The following is a 22,033-nucleotide window of genomic DNA, read 5'->3' as shown; positions in this document are numbered from 1 at the left end:
CGGGTCCGGCCGGGCCCGGGGGACGGCTGGCGTTGCCCGCGGGGCGCTCCGGGGAGCAGCCGCCATCTTTCCCGGGAGTCCCCGGCCGTGCCCCGGCCCCGAGCCCCCAGTGCCCGCGAACGGCTCCCGGGCTGGCACCGACCGCCGCCGGTGAAGAAACCCTCTCTGAGGGCGCCCGAGCCCTGGCACAGGCTGCGCGGAGAGGTGGCAGAGTCTCCTTCTCTGGAGATATCCAAACCCGCCTGGATGCTTTCCTGTGCGACCTGCTATGGGGAACCTGCTTTAAAATGGGATTGGGACCGGGGGAGCCCCAGAGGTGCCCTGCAGCACCCGGCGCTGTGGCTGTGGCAGGAGCGATGCTCAGCTCCACGGCGCTCAGCGAGGCCCTGTGCTGCTGGCAGCCCTGCGTGCTTTGCTCCCAGCCGGGAGGGAAAGGTGTTTCCTGGATGAAGTTGAAAAAACCCAACAACAAAGGACCCGTGTGGAATGCTACTAAGATATGATGATACTTTTGAATAACAAAGAGTGCTTGGTCCCCGAGAGAAGGAACAGGCACACGGGGGCTGTGCAATGGGATTTAGCATGCAGGGCACTGAGACCCACAGGAGTTCACGTCATATCCTGCAAACCTGAGTGTGTGTGGGGAATGCTGAGGTCATACCACATGGGTGCCGCTGCAGAAACGTCAGATTTTCTTCTGCCAGTCACTGCTTTCATCGAAAAGCAACCATCTTCTGCTGGTAAACAAAGCACATGGCAGCTGCTGTGTAAGGCGAGTAAAATAATCAGAAGTCCTTTGTGAAAATACAGCCGTTGGTCCTTCAAAAATCTGTAGAGTTGGCATAGCAATGTGGGCAGGTCCTGCTGTGCTCCCAGGGGCGCGCAGCCCCCAGCTCTCTGCCGGGTGCAGGCACAGGCACAGCCCTGACACCCGCAGGAATGGCGTGAGAAGAAGAAACCCTTTTTTTGCAAAACCTTTTAAATGCTGCTGTCCCACCTCTCATTTGTTGCTAGAGCTGGCAATACAGGAAAAAAGAAATAGGATTTTTTAAATTAGCATATGAATCCATTCCATGAAAAAACAAACCACTGTGGTTATTGTTTGACTTATGTTTATATCAAGTATTTTCGGTGTGTGGAAAGCGGCACGTAGGCTGTTTATGCAGTATTTGCAGCTCAAGCACTCCCCGCTGAAGCACAAATGTTCAGCAGTTTGCTAACGGTTTTTTCTGCTTGTGTCTCTCTCCATGCATGTCTGCCCTGGTGTCTGGGGTTGGGAGCTCCCTGCACACCCCTCGTGCTGCCTCTCCCCTCATGGGAGGCACGCAGAGGTCCTGTGGCATGGCTTGCAGTTGCACTGGCAGTTTGGGATTCCAGTTGTGATGTTACCCTGATGCTGGGGCCAGTGTACAGCAGGCTGGGGTACATGTATGTCCCAGAGGTCACTTCCCAGTCTAAAGCCTTGTGAGTTGGAGTTCCAGTGAAAACCCCCTCCCTGACCCTGAGAAGTTCCTCAGAAGTATCAGGAGGTGAGATGGGGCACCAGCCTTGTGCTGGCTGCAAGGAGCAGGGGCACATTTGGTTTTCTGTCAGGGAGCTGCTGTTTGCCAGGAGCCTTTCACATCAGGTGTTTCAGGGCCTTTGTCTTACTCCGCTCGTGTCTTTAGAGCTGGAAGCGAGAGGAAGCTGAAAGACTTCTTCAGTATACGAGAAGTACCTGCCTTCCTTCCTCATCTCCATAATTTCTTCTATACAAGGAGGCACTTCTTTACCTAGATGCATTTAACTTTCTCCCCTTATCATCTTGATCTTCCCCAAAATGTGTTTCCCCACTCAGCACACAGATCAGAATGCTCTTATCAAAAATCCTCCATCAAATCCTGCTCTGTTTGTCCTCATTAAAAATTAGTACAATATCATCCTTTTTTTCCCCCCTTGTCTTTATGTATATTATCTACATTAACACAGGGCACATCTTGTAAACCACAGCAAGCAATAACAAATGGAGCATTATTCTTCCAAGACTGAGTTTTCAGGCAGCGCAGTATTGGTGCATCTCGCTAAGGTTTGCTCTGGTCATCCAAGTGCTCTAACTCTCTTTCCTGGAGCTGGGAGGCTGTGTGCTGGTCACTCAGGGGGTCTGCAAAAAGCCCTTCTTTCACCAGCAGCTCGCTGCATTGCACACCCATCTAGTGCTTCATAATGTCACTTCTGGTGGCTTTTTATCTTAAGCTTCTGCACGCTTGCAAAAGACCAGGATTGGCACCAACCCCGCACGGTTAAATTTAATCCCATTCTGTCAAAGAGATGGAAATAACTTTACCATGATTGTGGTAAAGCTGGCCTCTGCACACCATGAGTGGGACCGGAGGGTTTTCAGACCTGACAATAAAGATTACAGTTATACATTTTTATATGGCATTATTTTAAAAGATACTATACAGAAATGTAGACTCATGGCTAGTTTCAGACTCCCTGAACTTAAACATTGACTTGGACAGACTGATTTCTCTTCTAATACGTGCATAGTGCTCACTTAGAGAGAAGACCTGCTTTGCTGTTGCTGTAACGACTTTTGATCCCAGGCTGTAGCTATCTAGGATTTGGTTAATCTGTGAGCATGGTGACAGAGAGGTGGGCAGCTGGCTGCGGAGCTGGTAGGTAGGGTGGGGGTACTTGGCTGTCAGCATCTCCCTGCCTTTGTGGAGAGCTCAGGGGCAGTCCTTGTGGCCTGAAACCAGTAGAAAGGGCCAGACTGGCAAGCAGCTGTGGTCACGCAGGACTTAGCGCTGAGCAGCAGGCTCAACTCCCAACCATCTGATCTAAAGATGCTCTGGCTACTGGAGGGCCCTTCGTGGGCAGTGTGCTTCGGTGATCCAGCCATGCTGTGCCCTCTGCCCTGCACGCTGGCCTCTTTGGCTTCTGTCAGCTTCCTGCCTGGAAGCCGGCTCTGCCTGCCAGAGCTCTCCCTTCTCTGTCCAACACCCAGATAGATGTCTGTCATTGAAGTAGGGAAGATCTTTTCCAAACTGCTGGTGTGAAAACACCCATGTGCTGCAGAAGCTCTTCCCACTCCACCCAATTCCTCCTAAAACCTTGCGAAATCCACCATGTTTCTGATGCAAAATAAATATTGTTTTGTTGTTCACAAAAGAGGACAGGGTCTGGGGGACCCTGAGGCAGAAGGTGGCAGAGCTGCACAGGGCAGGGCAAGATTCCCACCCCTAGGGATGGGGCCCTGAGTCTCCTGCCCTGGCTATGGTTGCTCTGCCCTGCAGGCCCCTCACAGCCCCCAGCCCTGAGGCACACAGGGTTCAGGCAGCAGGGAAGTTCAGCTCCCCAGCCCTTCCCCACCCCAGGTACCACCAGCAGCACAGCTCTGACCACTCCGCAGAGCTCAGCAGCTCTTCCTTTGGTGGGAGCTGGTGGAAGCAGCACAGGCTCCAGCCTGTCTCCATGTTCAGACACTCATCAGGAAAATGAGGAGAACAGAATGGCACTGCAACACAGCCCAGAGCATCCGTGGCCCTGGATGCCGAACTTGGCCTTGTCTCTCCTTTAGGCCTTTACATACTCTGGTCTGGGCTTGACACACACACATCAACAAAGGTATCTGCAGCTAGTGAAGCAGTGCTTGTTAACTGCACTCATGAATGGCATTGAGCCTTTGTGAGAAATCTCTGACTAACTGAGCTGACGCCCAGTGCCAGGCCCCATTTTCAGCTTGTCCCAGTCTAAAAAACTGTGCATGTTAGTGGAGAGCAAAGCAAACGGGGACAGATACAAACAGATTGCTTTCGAGACCATAATAGTTACATTCGACAAAGGCATCTCTTATTTTTTATTGTTATTATTTTTTGTTATTTTTATTATTATTTTCTGTATTGTTTTTCTCAGACATCCTATAATTCATATTTTGTGTTTTGAGCACCTCAGATGCTTGGATGTATAAGTTTTGGGAGAATTCTTCTTCAGAGCTGTTAGATGTCTGCAATAGCTGGCTTGAAATCAGTTGTAGACACTGTACACACACATCTCCAGAATATGGCCCTTTATTTCACAATGTCCGTCTCACGCATACATACGGCAACATCAGGTGTTTACTGGTGCCACAAACTAAGTTCATTATGTCTCATCACAACACAATGACTTCCAGTAGCAGAGACATGGGACCAATTAGCTGATTAAAGGTTTCAGTACTGAATATAGCTGTGCGACACTGATGCCATTTTTAAACAGAGGAACTAGTGAATAATTCAAAGTATCTTCCAATTATTCTAAACTGTATTTTTTGCGACGTACGCCAGAGAGACGGTAGGGCACTTAGGAACGTGTTTTATTTTAAGATTCTGAATAACTGCTCTGAAATCACACCTTGGGGCGTATAAGCCCCTTTCAATTCAAAACCAGAGTCTTCAGCTCACAGATTAAAACAGTTTCCAGCATCAGAAGTGAATTTGTGAAAGGAATAAGTAGGAACGTTCTTTCAAAGTGTTCCAGAGTATTCCATGCTAAGTACTGTAGCAACAGTTATCTGACTGCTTTGCAGCTGTGCTCGTACCATGCCATGACTGAGGCACAGATCACTGCTGTCCTCCACCAGAAAATCCCAAATTTCCACCTGTGATTCAGTGTACAAAAACACATCCTCTCCTTGCTGTCCGACCTGGGGAGGCTTGCTCCGGGACACCTAATGTTTTATGACTTCTCCAGCTTTGGGCAGTGCCATTTCTAGTGACTGTGACAGAAAAATAAATAAGCTGAGGTCCCTCTGGTGAGGAAAGCCTGCTCTTGCCATAGGGGCAGTTTGGTGACAGAGGACACAGCTTCTCAAAGGTAACACTGTAACTTCCCCATCTCTTGCCTGATGTTTCCTAACAGAAAGTACTATCGGCACTGATGTCTGCTGGTGGCTGCCTCCTGGGTGGCTGCTTTTCAGCGGAGCAGAAAAGCACTCCTCTCCTTCCTCAGCACAACACGCAAGACTTAGTGTAAGATGCTTTGGGACAGTCAGCTGGTAGGTGTCAGGAACAATTAGTCCAATTCTCTCTGGTATCTTCCTGATCAACTCCAAGCTTCTTGCATGCTCCCCGCACCCCATGGCAGGCCTGTAAGAATCCACAGGCAGACTGGTATCTGCGGGGCTCCCTTGGAAAGAAGGCTGGGGCAGCTGTGTCACCAAGGGGCATGCCAAGGCAGCCACAGGCAGACACACCTGAGGAATACGTGCAGCAGCCATTGACATGTTTGCAAGATAAAGGAAATCATTGCTGCAGAAATGTATCCGATTCCAGATTTTTTTAGGGCCAGGTGTTTCCCTCTAACTTGCTAGTCAAAAAATAGAAGGAGACATTCCAACGTGGATTGAATGAAATGGTGCAGCGAACAGACGCGGCGTTTTCTCCATTCTCTTTCAGACAAGAAATGCAGAGGTATTCTTATATTCTGTATTTCTTGTTACAGACAGAAAATTATCTCAATGGTTTTTGCTTTGCATTGGACCCTTTCTCTCACTCTCCACAGCTTTTCCAACAGAGCCACTGGAGCTGAAGTACGGGCGTGAATTTAGCAAGCGGAAAACCCTAAGCCTCTCTATAGGGATTATACAACTTAGCTTTCACAGCAGGCTGAGATAAGGCAGTGTAAGGAAAGCCCTGAATCTACCTGAATTGTTTCCGTGTGGTTTTCAGTCTGTGCTCTGTGGATTCTGACAAGCCTGCAGAGTACTTTGAAGACATCTCCAAAAAGTATCTAAGAAAAATAAGCCCATTATCACTAAGCTTAAATTCACTGTGGAGGAGGCCAGAGAACTGTAAGAAAATTATTGGGGGGGTCCATCAGTTGTTAAAAGTTGAAAACCATTGTTTCTGTTACAAAATGTGTGGTGGTACAGCTTCTCCTGGGAACAAAAGCAGTGAATTTGGGGTCCACATTTGCCAGTAGAGAGGTAGACTGGTTCAAAGTTGGACTCCGATGAGTCTGCACAGAGAATCGATTCAAAATACTTACTCCAAAAATTCAAGGTCTGCAGTGATGTGAGAAAAGGAACTAAAGCAGGAGGCTGCATGCTGGTAAAAAAAACAGCTCGTCCATACACAACATTAAAGGATGCCCTGATATTCCAGCTACAGGCACCTACAAACACTACATTAGGCTGCATTAATTACTGACTTACACAAGAGGCAAAGAATGAATGTGGGAAAGAAAAGGAGATAAAGATTACAGTATTATCAGCATCTGTTTTTTCCTTTGCTAATGTTGCTGCTCACTAAAATTAAGTAGTTGGCTAGAACTGAGCTTTTTAAAAGACTGAAATGAAGGATAAGATGCTGCCAAAAGAAAAGCTCCCTGCATTTCTGTAACAGTGACTGGGCTGCTTGCAATTCAAATCATTTTTAAAGAAAAAAAAATCAGAGAGATATTTGCTGGCACCACTAATGCCTCTTGTGTCATCCTAGGTAGGGAACACAGGACGTTTGCTCAGCAATGTAGATGTATGTGTGTGTATGCAGTGGTCCCACTCTGGGGAGCAGGAGGGGGCCATTTAGAACATGCACATCACTTGGGTTGATCTGTCTAAAGCCTTGTTCGGTGAGTAAGTTGTCTGAGATGTGCTACAGTATTGTGGCTCCAGCAGCATCCACGCTCCTGGGGTCCTTCAGGCCGATGATGAAATTGTTGGTTCTCCTGGCCCCATGGACCAGGGAAAGCACTTTGACCTTATCCACTTCATGGCCCCTGGCTACAAGACATTCAATATCTTCTTCGGGAAATTCACCTGTAGAGATTTTAAAAGAGGGGTTTGTAACTGAAACCACTGCTGCCTATGATGCAAAGCTCTGTCTTAACCCTGCTGGGATCTTCAGGATGTACGCAACTGCCCGTGGCCTCTTCAGGAGGCGTCCCAGATCGGGCGAGCTGAGGCCTTCACCACCCCGAGCACGCCCTCAGCAGCAAAAGCTGCTCAGAGTTGGGCAGTGCAGGGGAGGAAAGGAGAAGATACAGAACATCATTTAAATGTGTGGAAAGCTGTCCTCTCTGAAAAGGGAAAAAGAAGTTGCTGGCACCTATCCTAGTTATTCTGTTTACCGAACAAAGGGCAGTCCCTGCTCTGAAGAGCTCCGTTACCAGTAATAGTATTAACAGCCATTCATCAAAATAAGATGCAAAGCAACTCAAAACAACACAAGCTGGCAAATGGCAAACTTCATAAATTAGAATGTGATAAACCTTGGGCTGTTTGCTCTTCTGTCCTTATTTTGTTTATTTGGTGTTTTATAATTTCCACATGAATAGGAGCGCCTGAGGATACAGAGCAGGGGAAGCAGGTGGACAAATCCAGCAGACACACAGAAACACCACAGTAATTTAAGCTATAAACATTGTAGATGTATCTTAACATAATCTTGCTGATGTCAAATGTCCAAATCTACAAATTAGGACATTTTGAAGTTCTGAATTTGTTTTAATTACATTTTAGTTTTCAGGCCTGTGGGTCACACTTCACAGCCATTTTTAGATTTTCCTCCTGAATAGGAAGGCCTACAAAGTTTGCTATTTTTTTGTGTGTGTGAAATGAGAACCAAATTTCACTTATGGCTCACTCCGGTAAGATGTGGATCTTCATGAAAAACACCAAATAGTCTAAGACTTGCAGTAACAAGGTCAAGAGCTGTGAGTGCAGTTTCCACTGCATCAGCACTGATGCTGAACTCCAGCACTGGCAATATCACAGCCTTGTCCTGTGCTTTGCCTGCTCCTCATATGCTGGAATTAGAGAATGTAAAGTGAAAGGAAAGTATTTATGGGAGTAGTAATAAAGTGTGTGAATATTTCCTAGCTTTCGGGACCTGCCTGGGTGAAGATGTGATTGCAATCTGTTTTATTTGGATATCCACAGTGATGTAATATCAGATCACCTGAAAGGTTTTCAGGAAAGGACAAACCTGCTGCTAGGAGGTGGGCTGGGACAGAGAAGCACCTGAAGGAATTTGGACAGGTGGTGGTGGGGAGGCGAAGGGGTGCTCCCCAGACGACAGCGTGACTCAGCATGAGCTCCAAGCTTTGAAGAAGCAAGGCTGCCACTTTCTGCCTGCCCCAAAACCTCTGCACCCACCAAGGATCCTACAGCTTGGTGAGCTGTGTACTAGGCTATCACATTTCCATGGCAGCATGCCAAGGAAGTGCTGCCACTCTCCTACATATGCCGGACTTGCAGACTGCACCGCACCCTCTGTCCATACTCACTGTCAACCTGCAAGGTGTTGGACTGAAGCTGTGGGTGAAGACGACCAAGAGACAAACTTTCACTCAGATTCTTGTTGAACGCTAAAACATTTACCAAAACCTGCGAGAGAATAAAAGACCCCAAATGATAAAAATGCAATGAGAATAGGAAAAGTGAACTTCCTGAGCATCCTCCTTATTTGTGGCTCCTACATCTGCAAATGCAGCAGGCAAAGAAAAACTTGAACTTTTTGCCAAACTGCATGCAGGTTTTCACAACGTGAAAAACACCTTGAAATACAGCCTGTATGTTGCTGTTGGAAAAGTGGTACACTTCAGGCTCACATGAGCATTTTGTCACACAGTCCCTGCTAAATTAGGAGAGTTTAAGTCTGGAACTTGACATAATCTCTAAAAATATATTCCTTCAGGCCAAAAGATCAGCATGTGACTTCTCCTAACAAAGCATAAAGAAGCAATGGTTGGCTTAATTTTGCCCTGAATTATGCCTTCCAGGAGATAAGGAAGATGGGAGACAAATTTCTTTTTAAAAATACGGTACTGTTGTGCATATAATGAAGCTACTGGCACATGCTTCACTCAGTTACAAACTATAAGTTGTGAGGAGCTCCCCAGTATATAATGAGCACTGAGCAGGGAGGAATTTAGCCTGGACACACTAAAAGGCATTTTTCATAGGGTAAAATTGCTACCAGAGGCACGCAGTCCAGATAATCAGGATGGAAAGCTTGTGCTGCAGGAGGGGACCCCACTTAGTGCTGAACCCAACAGCTGCATGAGGGGGTGGGCACCCAGACATGACACTGACCTGAACGATGCTGCTCAAGGCTTTGTCCCCATTGTTAGCTCCCAGACTCAGGTACGTCCCGCACATCCCCTCTGATGGTCTCACGATGGTGGGCAACAAGAAAGACAGGGGTCGTTTCCGAGGCTGAATGAGATTTTGCTACAGAAAAGACATACAAAAATAAATTCAGCAAGGAGATGTGCAGGTTAACTTCTTATTTGTGCTGGAGCCAGCAATCGCATCTGTTTTATAAGGCTGCTACTGTCATTGCTGTCATCATGCTCTCTGAAGTTAACAGTTTCATGCTCTCAAAGCTCTTTTACAGAAGGCATACAGAGCCATTTACCCACTCCTAATGTACCAACACAGCAAACTGGGACAATTTTGCAATACACAGCAAGAAGAATCAACAAGGCAGCACTAGATGCTACCAGTACCAGTCTGTAATTGTTTCTTTCAAAGACCTGAAGATTTTTCTTCTACCATTTATTACCTTAAAACCTGCAGAGCAATAATTCATAAAGAGTTACTAATTCAAGCCCCCTGAGGACAATTGTTCTAAAGAGCATCTGGGCTTCAGGAAAAATAGTTACCTGAGACATACAGCTGCACTTTGCTGTTTGATAACACGGCATTATAGTGATAACTGATGCACACAAAGCCTCCTGCTTACTCTATTTCAGCAGCTCATATAGTGAAAAGATAGGAACTTTCTATAGACAGCTCTCTCTAAGTTATTAATAAGCCACCAAATAACCTCACCATTGTGGAGATGAGAATACAATTAATAAAAAATAGTGCAAGCAACTCAAATAAAGAATTTGTTGTGCTGTTCATTACCGGCTTGGGAATGGAGTGGTTCATTGTTTTGTTTTGCCAGAAGTCCAACATCTGGCTGTTCAGGAGGACTCCAGAGGATGTCATTATTCCACTACCAAACGGACGATTCAAAGAACTGAAAAGAAATCAGAAGAAATCTCATAAAATTTTTCACTGTGATTCACTGTACACTTTGAGGCCTTCAGTGCTGCAATTTTTTGTCCCTTCTTGGCTTGATATAGAGTCTGCCATGTTTTTTTTTGATGTGTATAGTGAAAGTCCCCGTATACTTAGGAACAGGCACTGTAATCACATGGGTGACAGAGGATCAATCCCTCCTGGTGTTCAAGGATTTCCCTCTAGGTGATGGGTCTGTCTCCATGCTGCCAAATTCATCCATAACCTCTCTAGGGAGCAGAACAAGGCCAGTTGAGACACGGGAGGGCTATGGGCAGAGCTGGTGGGCTGCACAGCATGGAGCGGCACCTCAAGGCCTTCCCAGCTCCACCCCAGCTTCTTCACTCCTTCTGTTGCAGGACTAGCGGCCGGAGCAGCCCCATGGGGCCTGGGGAGGGAGTTTGAGAATGCCATTCTTACAGTAAGGATCCAAGCAAAATGTCTCGTGTGACTACAGATCTTGCCTAGAAAAGTGCAGCCTCTCCCCTTTGGGATCTCTTGAGGAAGGCCATGGGACGGCCCAGCAGGCTGCATGCCACGGCTCTGGGCTGGCTTTGTTGTAGGAGCGAAGCCCCTGCTCCACCTGACAGTGCTCCAGGTCTGGCTCTGTCTCGTCCTGCTGAACGTGCTTTCTTCTCCCTGCTCCCACCCTCTGAGCGTGCTGTGGAGAGAAGGAAATCCTCTACCTTACAACCGCGACAATGAAGTCATCAGGTCCCATGACAAGAACCTGGCTGGCAGCAGGTCCGCTCTCCACAGAGAAGTGAGGCAGACGGAGATCTGACAAGAAGGGCTGGGAATCATTTATCAGCTGGCGCAGGGAATTAGCTTCTGATTTACTTCAGCAATGAGGAAAAGAAAGAGAAAAGAAGGTGATGAGCGTAGGAGGCTGAATATCTCTTGGTCTCTTGCGGGGTTGATTTACACAGCTGCAGGATTGCTTCCCTGAGGAGCCTGGCACTGTGGGCCTGGAGCCACCCCGCTCAGCCAGAGGAAAGAGACGAGGTGGCTTGGCCCACACTCACAAACCTCCCAGGCTCTACCCATGCACACGAACTCCCCCCTGGGAGACAAGAAGTGTCACTGCTGGCTGAGTGCTGGTTCCCTGTATGCAGAGGAGGGTGAAACAGATCCAGCTCTGTCCACAAGCTGTGGCTAAACCTGGCTCTGTAGGAGGAGGTTGGGCTACAGTCCCAGGTCTGGCCTCTCCTATGCCTCTGGGTGTGTGGCAAAGGCAGCTTGTCTGACCCTTGAGATGGAAAACTCAGAGGGGTCAGAAAGAGGGAGGAACCTTCAAGATCAAGCAGGCTCCAGGAAACCTCTGTGCGAGGAAATCCCATGTTTCATCTCCACAGCTCTGTGGTATCAGCTGTGATCCTTGTGGGAGAACGAGCCCGAGGACTGAGCTTTCCTCAGTAAAATAGAAATACAAAAAACTCACATTTCCTTGTGTGCTGAAAAGAGGAATGATATCCAAACTGCACACCTTGCAACCACCAACACGCCCATCAGCCTCAGACCTACCTCAACATGCCTTCCACAGCATGAGCGATGGATACATCATCAGATGGGTCTCCCAAGTTGCTAGCTAGACTCAGCGCTATTTTTAATGTCTAAATTGAACACACAAAGAAAGAAACACAGAACATCATTCAGGTGGCCCTGGAAATTTCACTTCTGATACTCCAAACAGGAGGTACCTGCTCTGCCAGCATGTTGTCCAAAGCCTATGAACTCAAATGTCTGCCTCAGTGAAAAGAGCTGCCACACACAGGTATGGGGATCAAAGGAAGTCAGATTTTCATGGCAAACTGCATGCTGGGGGAGCCAAGTGTATCAAGTAGTATTCGTATACATTCCACCTTCCAGGTGGAGTTTTCTGGTTTGCTTAGCCCAGCTCAGGGTTTCAGCAGTATTCCCAGCTGGCAGATGGGATTACCAGCACACCACTTTCTGACTATATCTATTCCTAAGTGGTCACCACAGCAGACAAGATCACACTGAATCCCAGTGGGAAAATGGGTCCTGGGCTTGCCATTTCATCTGGAATGGCACAAGACTGTCAGTTTTCAGGTCATGCCATTTTCATTCAACTTTCAGAACAGCTCATTTCCATTTTGAAATGTGCCACACATCAACAACCACTCTTGAAATCCCATACTTTATCTTCTGATGTACAATTCAGAGCATGATTAACTTCTGGACAAGGAGGTGTTTCCATGAAACCATGACCACCATAGTGTAGGCAGGATGTACAAGCAGCTTGGCGGCCATGGAAGAGGTCCCTTCAAACAAGAAGAGCACATGCCTAACCCATGGGCTCTAGTTAAAGACATCTTGGTCCTAGCTGTCCTGAGGCTGGGCTGACTTAGCACTGAATCTCAGCCATGTGATCAGCCTTGCCATCCTGAGAAATCAGGATTACGTGTGTCCTGAAGTGAATGCCCTTTATCTGGAGACTGCTGCTCCTCACCTGTGACATGATAACTAGTGGGTCAGGTGTAAATGCAGAACAAACAGATTCATTTAAAGTTCCCTGAAGAGTACTCAAAATAACTTTTCTGAGTCATCCTTCTCTGCCTCTTCATTGTTCTAGCAGAGTGTAACACCCCCAGGTAGTAACTTCCCTGCACTGTGCGAGGTTTCCTCTACAAGAACCTCTGTAGTGTAAAAGGTAGAAGAAATCAGTGGGATGCCATTAGATGCTGTAGGGTCATTCTGCAGAGATGATCATATACAGGAGGTGGGCAAAAGCCACTGTCTGGTCTTCTGAAAAGACTCTGCTTGAGCTAGAAAGTGTTCAGCTGAGCAGGGGGCTCCAGCATCAGCACCTATCTGAGGCAGCAGCACAGCTCAGATTTACACCTTAGCAGTCTATTTGCTCATTCTCCTCTGGGAACCACAAACATTTTTGTACAACCAAGTAATAAATGAATCATTCTCTAGAGGCACAAAAAAGTCAGCCAAATGTTGACCCTCCTCTTACCTCTGCAATCCAGTGCAAGATGCTCCCCCTGGATGCTTGATTTGTGATGTTAAAGCCCTCAAGGATATTCAGTGCTGTGATCAGAGCAGGACCTGCATGTGGAGGTGGGGGACTCAAAACAAGATGACCTGTGAAGGGAAGAAGAGGAAATATTTTCTGTTTTCAGATACCGTTCAGCTACAATACTTACCCATAAGCTAGCACCCTTTAGGACAGGGAAAACTTTTCAGATTTGGGGAGATAATGGAAAGTGATATGAATTGAAAAGTATTTCCCAAAACATTCCAGTTGTGTCTTTCTGTTTCATTATGATAGGTGAAAGAAGCCCAAATAGGAATGTTTCTTTACATCTAAAATACGGTTCTTGTTGTCCGGCTGCTTGGTTTCTGGACTGCAGCATGGATGGATGGAGAGAAAATGGGCTTGTAACACTACAGCTATATTGAGAGTGAATATAGAGATTTCTATAAAAACATGACATTTGAAAACCTTTTTGCATAAAACACATTTTTCTCCCTTATAGATCAACTCTGGGAGCTGTCTTCAGATGTGGGCAGTAGTGTATGGTCCAGCTTCTACTAGACATTCCATCAGTGTGTGAACATGTTGCATTCTATCAAAACATAATTGGTCACTACTAAGGGAAAATCAGGCCCAATTCAAAGTGCTAGAAACCTCCAGAAGCGCTTCTGGTGCATCAATCTCAGTAGGCAACTGCAGGAAACTCCCAGGAAGGCACTTCTGCAGATGCTGTTACACTGTCACCTCCTGTCAGGTAAGTGCATGACAGTGGGTCAGGCAGCAGTATTTACCTCGATATATTGTGTGGACAGGATTCTCCACTGTAACGCTGTAATTGCTGAAGTCTTCCTCCACCAAGACTCCTCCGTAGTTTTGGACCTGAGTAGGAGAGCAAAGCAGTGCATGCTGAGAAAGCTGGGTTGAGGCTCCTGCTGGCCTGGGTGAGCAATCATTAACATTGTTAAACAACTAACATTAGATTCCTGAGCCGTGTTCTTCAGTAGCCCCTGAAAATGTGTGCTTTCATGGCCTTGGTGTCTTGACTCACCATTCATCAGCACTGGAAAGCTCTGCAGCTCATCTCCAAAAGCTCACCCACCCCATGGCTGCCTGCAGCCTTCTCTGCCCCTGGGTGGCAAGGATGAATACTCTAAAGGTTATGGAGCATGTGAATACTACCAGGAAGGACTGCGGTTGCAGCAGAGAAATCTTTAGCTCCCAATTTCCACCCTATTTTTAATTATTTCAGGTGATAAGGGTGCATTGCTGTACCCTTGGTCTTCCAGTAATACTTTCTCCCTGGGTTGGTAATTTTCATGTATGCAGTAAAGGTGGGTAATTCCCTCCACTGCAGGTTCCCTGTGCTTGAATTATGATGGAGATGAGGTAGGCCCATCATAACACCACTCTGCTGGCCTTAAAAATCCCCTGGCGCAGGTAATGCGCTCAGTCAGGGTACAGGTGTTACGGTGTTCAGAGCATTCTCTGGAGAGCACTTCTCTGTGCCTGTGCCTTCCACCTCATGATGGAAACAAAGGGCTGGGTGCTTGGGTGATTTTCCACCACTCCCTTCACTGAAACAATAAACACTGTGAAGCTGATGTGGGAAGCCAGCACTTCGCTCTGCAACCAAATCTGGATTAGCACACCTGATCCCAGAGCTTGCTGGGCAATTTGTGCTGCAGCCCCAGAGCTGGCGCTTCCCTGCACCACCAGCCTGGGACTTCTCCTGTGCCTCATTCTCCACCTCTGCCATCGTCCATGTGAACCAGTGGAGGTTTCCTAGAACACAATTCATATCAAAAGATTGAGCTGAATTAACCCATCCCAGACTGTTGAAAATACACTGAAGGAGCACCACTTGAACAACAGTGGCCAGGAAAAATAGTGCCACCAGCCACCCTGACTGCAGCTACGTAGGTATAAAAGTAGATTTCCACTACTAACTACATGAAAGGGCTCTTAGCATGCTAGTAAACATTCGTATTGCTGTCACTGTGGCCAGAGCAGGCTGGGTTGTTTTTTGCTTTGTTTGCCATTGCTATATTTTGAGAGCACAGCTAGCAACAGGAGTAGCTAGCAGACATGGCTCACCTCGGAGATGATTTCCTGGCTCAAGTTTCCACTGTAGAAGGCTGAAGTCCCTTCTGCTCCCACTAGCTCCAAGACAGCTGCAAGGTCCAGGCGCCTCATGAACATGCCAGGCAGCAAAGGCTGGCCATCTGGCAGGAAGGTCTCCCGAAACTTGTCAGAGTAGTTCAGGTCTTTAAGCTCGCTCACAGCTTTGGCTGTGGGAGAGAAGGAGAGGGGCAGGGGAGGGACGTCCAGAAACCCCAGGATACATGAATGTGCAGGGGACCTGGGAACTTGCTGCTGCCTCTTGCCCTGTTCCCAAACCAGGGAGCCAGAATGCAAGGGATGGATCATGCCCCTGCTGCAGCTGGGAAGGAAACCCAAAGAAACCCTGCCACCTCCTCACTGCCCTGGCAAAGGGCTCCAGGTTTGCTGTCACTACACACCTCTTGCAGACCCCCGCTTTTCCTCGCTCCCACCACCACCCATTCCCAGCTCCAAAGTGCTCTGATTTCCCATGCATAACCACCTAACCTGACCCACACCCTGCAAGAAGCCACCCTCATGGTGGGCTCCTTCGTGCTGTGTGCCACCTCGGCTCCCCAGCATGTGCTCACCCAAGTTGTGCGTGACGTTAAATCCGTCCTGGGCGACGGTGGCCACAAGGCCCAGCAGCTGTGACCAGGGGAGCCTGCAGAAGGAGAGCAGCTGAGGAGCCATGTGCCCACGGGGATGGTGGGACAGGCAGGCCCTTGGCAAGCCAGGCTCAGGCCTAGTGGCGGCCAAAACAAGCACAGGGCTTTTAGTGGGTTCTTTCTTTCCAGCAGGATTCACGATATGCCCCAGAGGAAAATATCAGTGCAAAGATGGGGAAATGGGCACCTCCGGTGCAAAATGTCACATCCCTGAGCTACTTATTCAGACTCCCTCTCTCACTGCCCTAGCAGGGCATCAAGCACAACTGCATTTCTCAGTGTCCAGCTAAAGAGAGAGCTGAAAATGTATGAAAATGCACAAAAATGTTCTTCACATATTTCTGAGAACATTAATTGTCCATCTCATAGGAAAGCATTTGAGATAATTTCACTGTGCAGGAAACCTGACCAAGCTGAATTCTTTTCTTAAATAAAGCACTGAAACTTGGATGTGCTTTTCAGCGCAAGCCTCTAAGCACCCATTTGCTGATGGTTTAGACTGGCGGCTGAGGGCATGCTCCGATGGCAAGGGGCTGTGAGGGAGCCTGGGGCATAGCGTGTGCAGGGTGGGCTCTTACCTGCCATGCAGCTGGTGTGCCTGGTGCATGCCTTGTAGCGTGCCTGGCACCCCCACGAGCAAACCCAGCTGTAGAAAGGGAAGGGCAAAAAAGAAGAGTGAAATGCAGGGCCTCCGGCTGCAAGTCAAGGAGCTGCGAGTCATGCTCACACAGAAGGTGTTTGGTCTTTAGGAGAGGGGAAGAAGTCTGTGGCAAGACTCCAAGTTAGGGAACAAGTCTTTGGAAAGAACAAGGAAACTTCAATCTCGGTGTCAACCCAATTTGATCAGGAGAAATAATCCAACTGAATGACACAGGACCTTACTCCCTCATGGCACATTTGTTCTCCCACATCACCGCTCCCAGAAGATGATTTGCTCCCTGCCCCTGCTCCAACAGGCCTCTCTGCTCCCCGCACCCTGCAGGCTACAGGTGTTCTGGAGGTGATGCAGGTGGGTTTCCCCCAGCTCCCCATGCTCACAGGGCCCTGGGTCTCCCATGGTGACCTCCAGTCACATCCCTGCGCCTCTCCCACAACAAGGGTCCCCAGCCAGCCCAGCTCTGCAGGAGGGCTCCTCACCTTGGTGTCCTTCAGCAGGTTGCTATCCAGTGGGACGCCCAGCGGAGCCACCTCACGGAAGTCGATCACCTGGCTCTGGTTCTTCCGAATGTCATGGACCAGCATCACCCCACCCCTGCGGTGAGAGCGGGGTCAAGCACTGCACCAGCTGCCCCCACTGCCACCATTGCCATGAGGCCCACGCAGAGAGAGGATCCTCGTCGGGGCTGAAGCCAATCAGTGCCTGCCAGCCTGGCCAGAGGGCTGCTGGCCCTGTTCCACCATCAGGCTGGACTGCGTGGGATTTTCTTTCTAATCCTGGCTGGTTTGCAACAAAAGAGGGAGTTTGCTTACAACAGAGCAACCTCCCACCCAGCCTGGAGGAGCTGAGGGGTGGGTTTGTGGAATGCCCTGCACCTCCTGCAGCTCGGGGACACGAGCAGTGGGGAGATGGGCCGGCCGGGCTGGGGTCTGGGCTCCTGCTGGAGAGGAGTGGAGCCTACCCAGGGAAGTGCTCAATCTCTGCAGGCTCCAGGCTGAGACCTGAGTGCTGCCAGCTCCTGGCACCCCACACAGGGGCTCAGCCACACACAAGTGCTTTTTCCAGCCCTCTCCTGCCCATGGCTGGGGCTGTCCTGGCAGCTGCTACTGTAGATGCAGGGGTCTCCGTCTGTCCCTTGCTGTGGGGCAGATCCTGCTGGGAGGACACATGGGAGTGGCTGGCACCTACCCGCCAATGCCCGAGGTGTGGGGGTTCACCACTCCCGCGCAGAGCACCGATGCGATGGCTGCGTCCACCGAGGAGCCCTGCTTGCTGAGCACCTCGACGCCCAGTGCTGTGCAGCGGGCAGCGTCCGTCACCACGGCACCGCGCTGGAAGAGCTGCCGATGGGGGGAGGGTTGTGTCCAGCTCTCTGGCCACACGGAGCTGCATTTTGAGTGCCAGTAAGAGAGCAAGAAATTGAAAAGAGCAAAGCTCTCCCATGCCTGAATGTGCAGCCAGGTCTGTCCTGCTGCGTGGCACGTGGAAATGGTGGCTGTGACCACAGGGTGCCTCGTGGCCATTCTCAGGCTGCAGCAGGAGATGTTCTGCAGCACATTCCTCCTGGGGACAGCGTGACCCCATGACCACACTCCATGTGAGGGGTCAGCAGGAGGTGCAGCTCTAATCTCAGCAACCCCCCTGCATGGAGCCTTCCAGAGATGGGCCCTGACACAAGAATCCCTAAAACTCTGCAGGTGGAGTTGTGGGAGAGGTGCCTCCGCTGCTCAGAGAACTGCTCTCAGGAGGCATTCACACCCAGCTCAGACACTGCTAGGCACACAGCAGTGGGTCTGCCTGCTGCCTCTAGGATCCCCAGCCCCATCGAGCACAGCTGCCCACACCGTGTGAGAGCTCAGGGCCCAGCCTGACACTCCCTGACAGCAGCAACATGGAAAAGCTTTCAGGCAGTTGTGGGTAGGGTTGGACACTCAGCACTGGGGCCTCACTGACACTGCTAGGGCCAACCTGCTGGCAAGGAGGGAGGTGAGGGAACATGCGTGTCCCAAGCCAAAGCCCACAGCATGCTGCAAAGCCACTGCTTTGTCTCACCTGAGGGTCTCCAAAGTAGATCTGCATGATCAAGGCCACCGTGACCCCCATGGCAAAGGTGAGGCAGGCAGTGATGATGACGGTCAGCCCGTCCTGCCGGCAGCTGCAGTCTCCGGAGAAGGGGTCCTTGCTGGTCTCGCGCAGGGGGGACGCGTCCTGGCTGCCCATCTCTGAGGAGGACGAGGGCAGGCGCTGGAGGCGTGCGGACTTCAGGAAGGAGTCTGGGTCTTTGTGGGCAGCAAGGAGAAAGTAAGGGTTAGCAGCTGAGCAACACGGGCTCCTGTTGCAATGTTTACCCAGCACTAGCGTTACACCAAGCCACATCCAGCAGGGCTATTACCTTCCCTATTGATATGAGCTCTCAATAGACTTTCTGGCTCCGGTGCTACTCTGGGTTGTTTTATTGTTCCCTTCCTTTAGCTCTAGCTAAAGATGACTTTCCTGGAGATTAAGAGGGGGAAAAACATTGAACTTCTCTCCATTTCAGTCCATTCATTATTCTTCAGGGGCAGACCCATGATTACTACCCACCCTATTTGGACGGGTTCTAACACAGCACCGACTTGTAAACAGGTCTCAGAAATGCAGCAGAACTGAAGAAGACATTCCAATTTAGAAAGGCAGCAGCCCTATCTGAAGCTGTGCTTCAGCACCTGAGCAAAACAGACTCAGGCAGAGGAAACACACCCACTGACTCCTGATGAAGTAGGGGCAGAAAAGAGCAAACCTGCAAATGGGATCTCTGCAGGTCTCCCAGCCCTGGCTGCAGGGAGGGGTCGGTGTGAGTCTCTCCCTTCCTCTAGCTGACAAGGCACTGAGATCCAGCTGAGTGCTGAATCCCCAGCTTCATGGTGGAGAACACAATGGGAAAGAGCTTTGCTGGGCAGCAAGTAAAGCTCAGGATGACCAAAAGGTCTGAGATGTGTCTTGGCTCTCAGCTCATGATGGCTCTGAGGGGGAAGGCAGCTGGCTCAGCACCCTGGGCAGCACAGTGTTCCCATCCCTCCCAGGCACCGTACTGCTCCAAGCCAGGAGCTCCCAGTTGAGCAGGTCCAAGCAGGCAGGGCTGCAGCATTCAGTGGTGATCCTGGTGTGGGTGGTGGGGACACCCTGTTGAGGGGTGTCACATGCAGCCAGAGATGTCCCACAGGGCCTTGGGCAATCGCTTAGCTTGCGTGGCCACAGTGCTGTGCTGGGAAAGCATGGCCACAATTCGGCTGCAGGGGGTTGGCCTTGGCACAGAACGCAAGGAGCATCCCAGCACCAACATTCACCCTCCTTGGGCATCAGACCCATATCCGGCTCCCAGAGAAGCCATGAAGGAAACCTGGTTTCAGGCAGGGACCAAGACTGTGGGGACACAGGCTCACCTCAGCTCGGGATGTGCTGGACAGCAGAGGTCAGAGCTGCTTGCAGGTGTGCACCGCAGCAAGGGACACTTCAGTCCTCTGAGGTGGCAATCCCTGTACCCACCAGCATTATAGGGGACACCTCCTGTTAGCAACACCTTCTGTGCTGCAGAACCCAAAGGCCGGGATTCCCTGCCCCAGAGCCTGGCAGACGATGTGAAATGAAGAAGTGTGGATGGTTTTTGCAAGACACACGCAATGTCAGATGAGTGTGAAGCTCCACATGGCAGTGCAGGAGACGCAGCTCTTCCAGGTGGCATCTGGGGACATGGCGGAGACCCACACCCAGCGGGACCCCTGCACAGCCCAAAGCACACAAACCTCTGCTCATGCCCCACATGCAAAAGGAGAGATTTGGTGCTGCTCCTGCCACGCTGCCTGTGCCAGCTTTGCCTCACTACGTTCAAAGGCAGCGGGGTGCTGTGGGGAATGGGATGGCAACAGATGATGGAAACTGCACTCAACGGTCACAGCAAGATGAGGCCACAGACAAGGTGTGAGCAGGGCTGAGATCCACCTGCAGGCTAGGGAGCAGCCCAGGAGCAGCATGCACTTGGGCTGTGGGGCCATTTGTGAGCAGTCACCAGTCCTCATGTCCACACCTTCTTCCCTTGGCCAACGGTCAGGGTGGGAGCAAGCCCTGGTGCCAGCGCAGCCTGGTGGCAGTGAACCGTGGCCGGAGGTGCGCACAAGGAAGAACCTGGGGCGGTGGAAACCATCTCGTGCTGGGGTCCTAGGGGACCTCATGCAGTGAAGGGCTCTGTTGCTTACAGAAACATGAAATGGAGGAAAAAAACCACGACTCTGGGCTATTTATAAGGAAGTAATAAATTAAAAACAGGCAAAAGGTTTTCTCAAGCATAAAAAGAACACCTGACTTTATTAGAGCCATGCATCTGGCAGGGAGGAGCACCGGTTCCTTGCAAAACGCCTCGTGCCTGCTGCTGTCATGGGCTGTCAGGCCAGATCCAGCACCCGCCACCTCCCCCAGCCCTGCAGGACCAACGAGCGGACCTGCGGGGACAGGAGAAGAGGGCGCGGGGCCCACGAGCGTGGCACCACGGCCAGGAGGCGCTGCTCGGAGCCACTGCAGCACCTGGTCAGGGCGGGCACGAGCGGCGGTGGATGTTTGCGGTGGAAACGTGGAACGTGGAAGCGAGCAGAGAATGAAAGACACAGATCCGCGGTCTGACGGAGCCCCGCGGGACGAGGGGACGAGACGCGGCGGCCGCGGGGCAGCGCCGCCCGGTGCTACCGGCGGGGAGGAGGGAGGGGAGCGGCTCCCGGGGCGACCGCGAGCGGACGGGCAGCGGACGCGTTGACCTGGCCGCCCTCCAGCGCGGGGACCCCGGGATGCGGGCGTGACGGGGCCGAGAGCACGCGAGGCCGGGCCGCCGCCCCTCACCCGTGTCCTGCTCGCCCAGGAACGCGTCCTCCTCCTTCCGGGCGCGGAGGCCGCTCTCGGCCGCGCCTCCCGCCTCCTCCTCGGGCAGCCGGGGGAAGCTGGTGATGCTCATGTAGTCCACGGGCGAGTAGGCGCCCAGCGCGCGCTGCCGACCGCCCGCCGCCTCCGCCTCAGGCGCCGCCATCCCTCCCCGCCGCCCCGCGCCGCCGGAAGCGGCCGTGCCGCGCCGCAGCCTCCGCCGGGGCGGGGCCGTTCCGGGGCCGGGGCGGGCGCCCTACGCCGTCAGCGCGCGGCCCGGCGCTCGCTCGGCTCGGTGTGCCGCGCCGTTGTGCTCGCGCTCGCCAGCAGCCCGAGCAGCCCGCGAGAGCTGCCGGATATTAACGAAACGCTCGTGGGAAGGTATCTGCAAGCCAGGCTCGGCCTGCTCCGTTTTCGCGGCTCTGCGGCCTTCCCGTCCGCAGGAGGTGGTCCCTTCCCCCCAGCAGCATCTCCTCTGGCCTCAGGGCTCTGTGCGCGTCCACAGATGAATCCCAGTGAGCTGCAAGCGCGGCCCTTGCAAGCTTAGAAGTCAGGCTGGGGAAATGCAGGTGGCACCTCTGTGAAGCAGACGGAGCCTGAAACTTCAGCAGCGTGCCCCAGTCTCGACGGGCACTGCTTGCTTTAGGGCCATCCCAGGCTCTGTTAAAGAAAGTGACATCAGCAAA

At 51.0% G+C, this 22,033-nt stretch overlaps 1 protein-coding gene across 1 annotated transcript; it reads right to left on the bottom strand.

Moving 5' to 3' along the window:
- Window positions 4,037-21,557, bottom strand: GGT7 (gamma-glutamyltransferase 7). The gene is made up of 15 exons (XM_021416799.1): window positions 21,330-21,557; window positions 18,516-18,742; window positions 17,652-17,803; window positions 16,943-17,057; window positions 16,384-16,451; window positions 15,728-15,801; window positions 15,132-15,325; window positions 13,829-13,916; window positions 13,017-13,144; window positions 11,555-11,643; window positions 10,717-10,869; window positions 9,875-9,989; window positions 9,056-9,193; window positions 8,248-8,347; window positions 4,037-6,778 (listed from the first exon to the last, which is right to left on the bottom strand). Exons 1-15 carry the CDS (start codon window positions 21,511-21,513, stop codon window positions 6,615-6,617), a joined length of 1,989 nt encoding a protein of 662 aa, XP_021272474.1. The 5' UTR covers window positions 21,514-21,557; the 3' UTR covers window positions 4,037-6,614.

This window comes from Numida meleagris, chromosome 19 (assembly GCF_002078875.1).
Source record: "Numida meleagris isolate 19003 breed g44 Domestic line chromosome 19, NumMel1.0, whole genome shotgun sequence".
NCBI classification, from domain to species: Eukaryota; Metazoa; Chordata; class Aves; order Galliformes; family Numididae; genus Numida; species Numida meleagris.
Note: the sequence above shows the minus strand (reverse complement) of the source record. Positions and strands in the feature narration are given on the sequence as shown.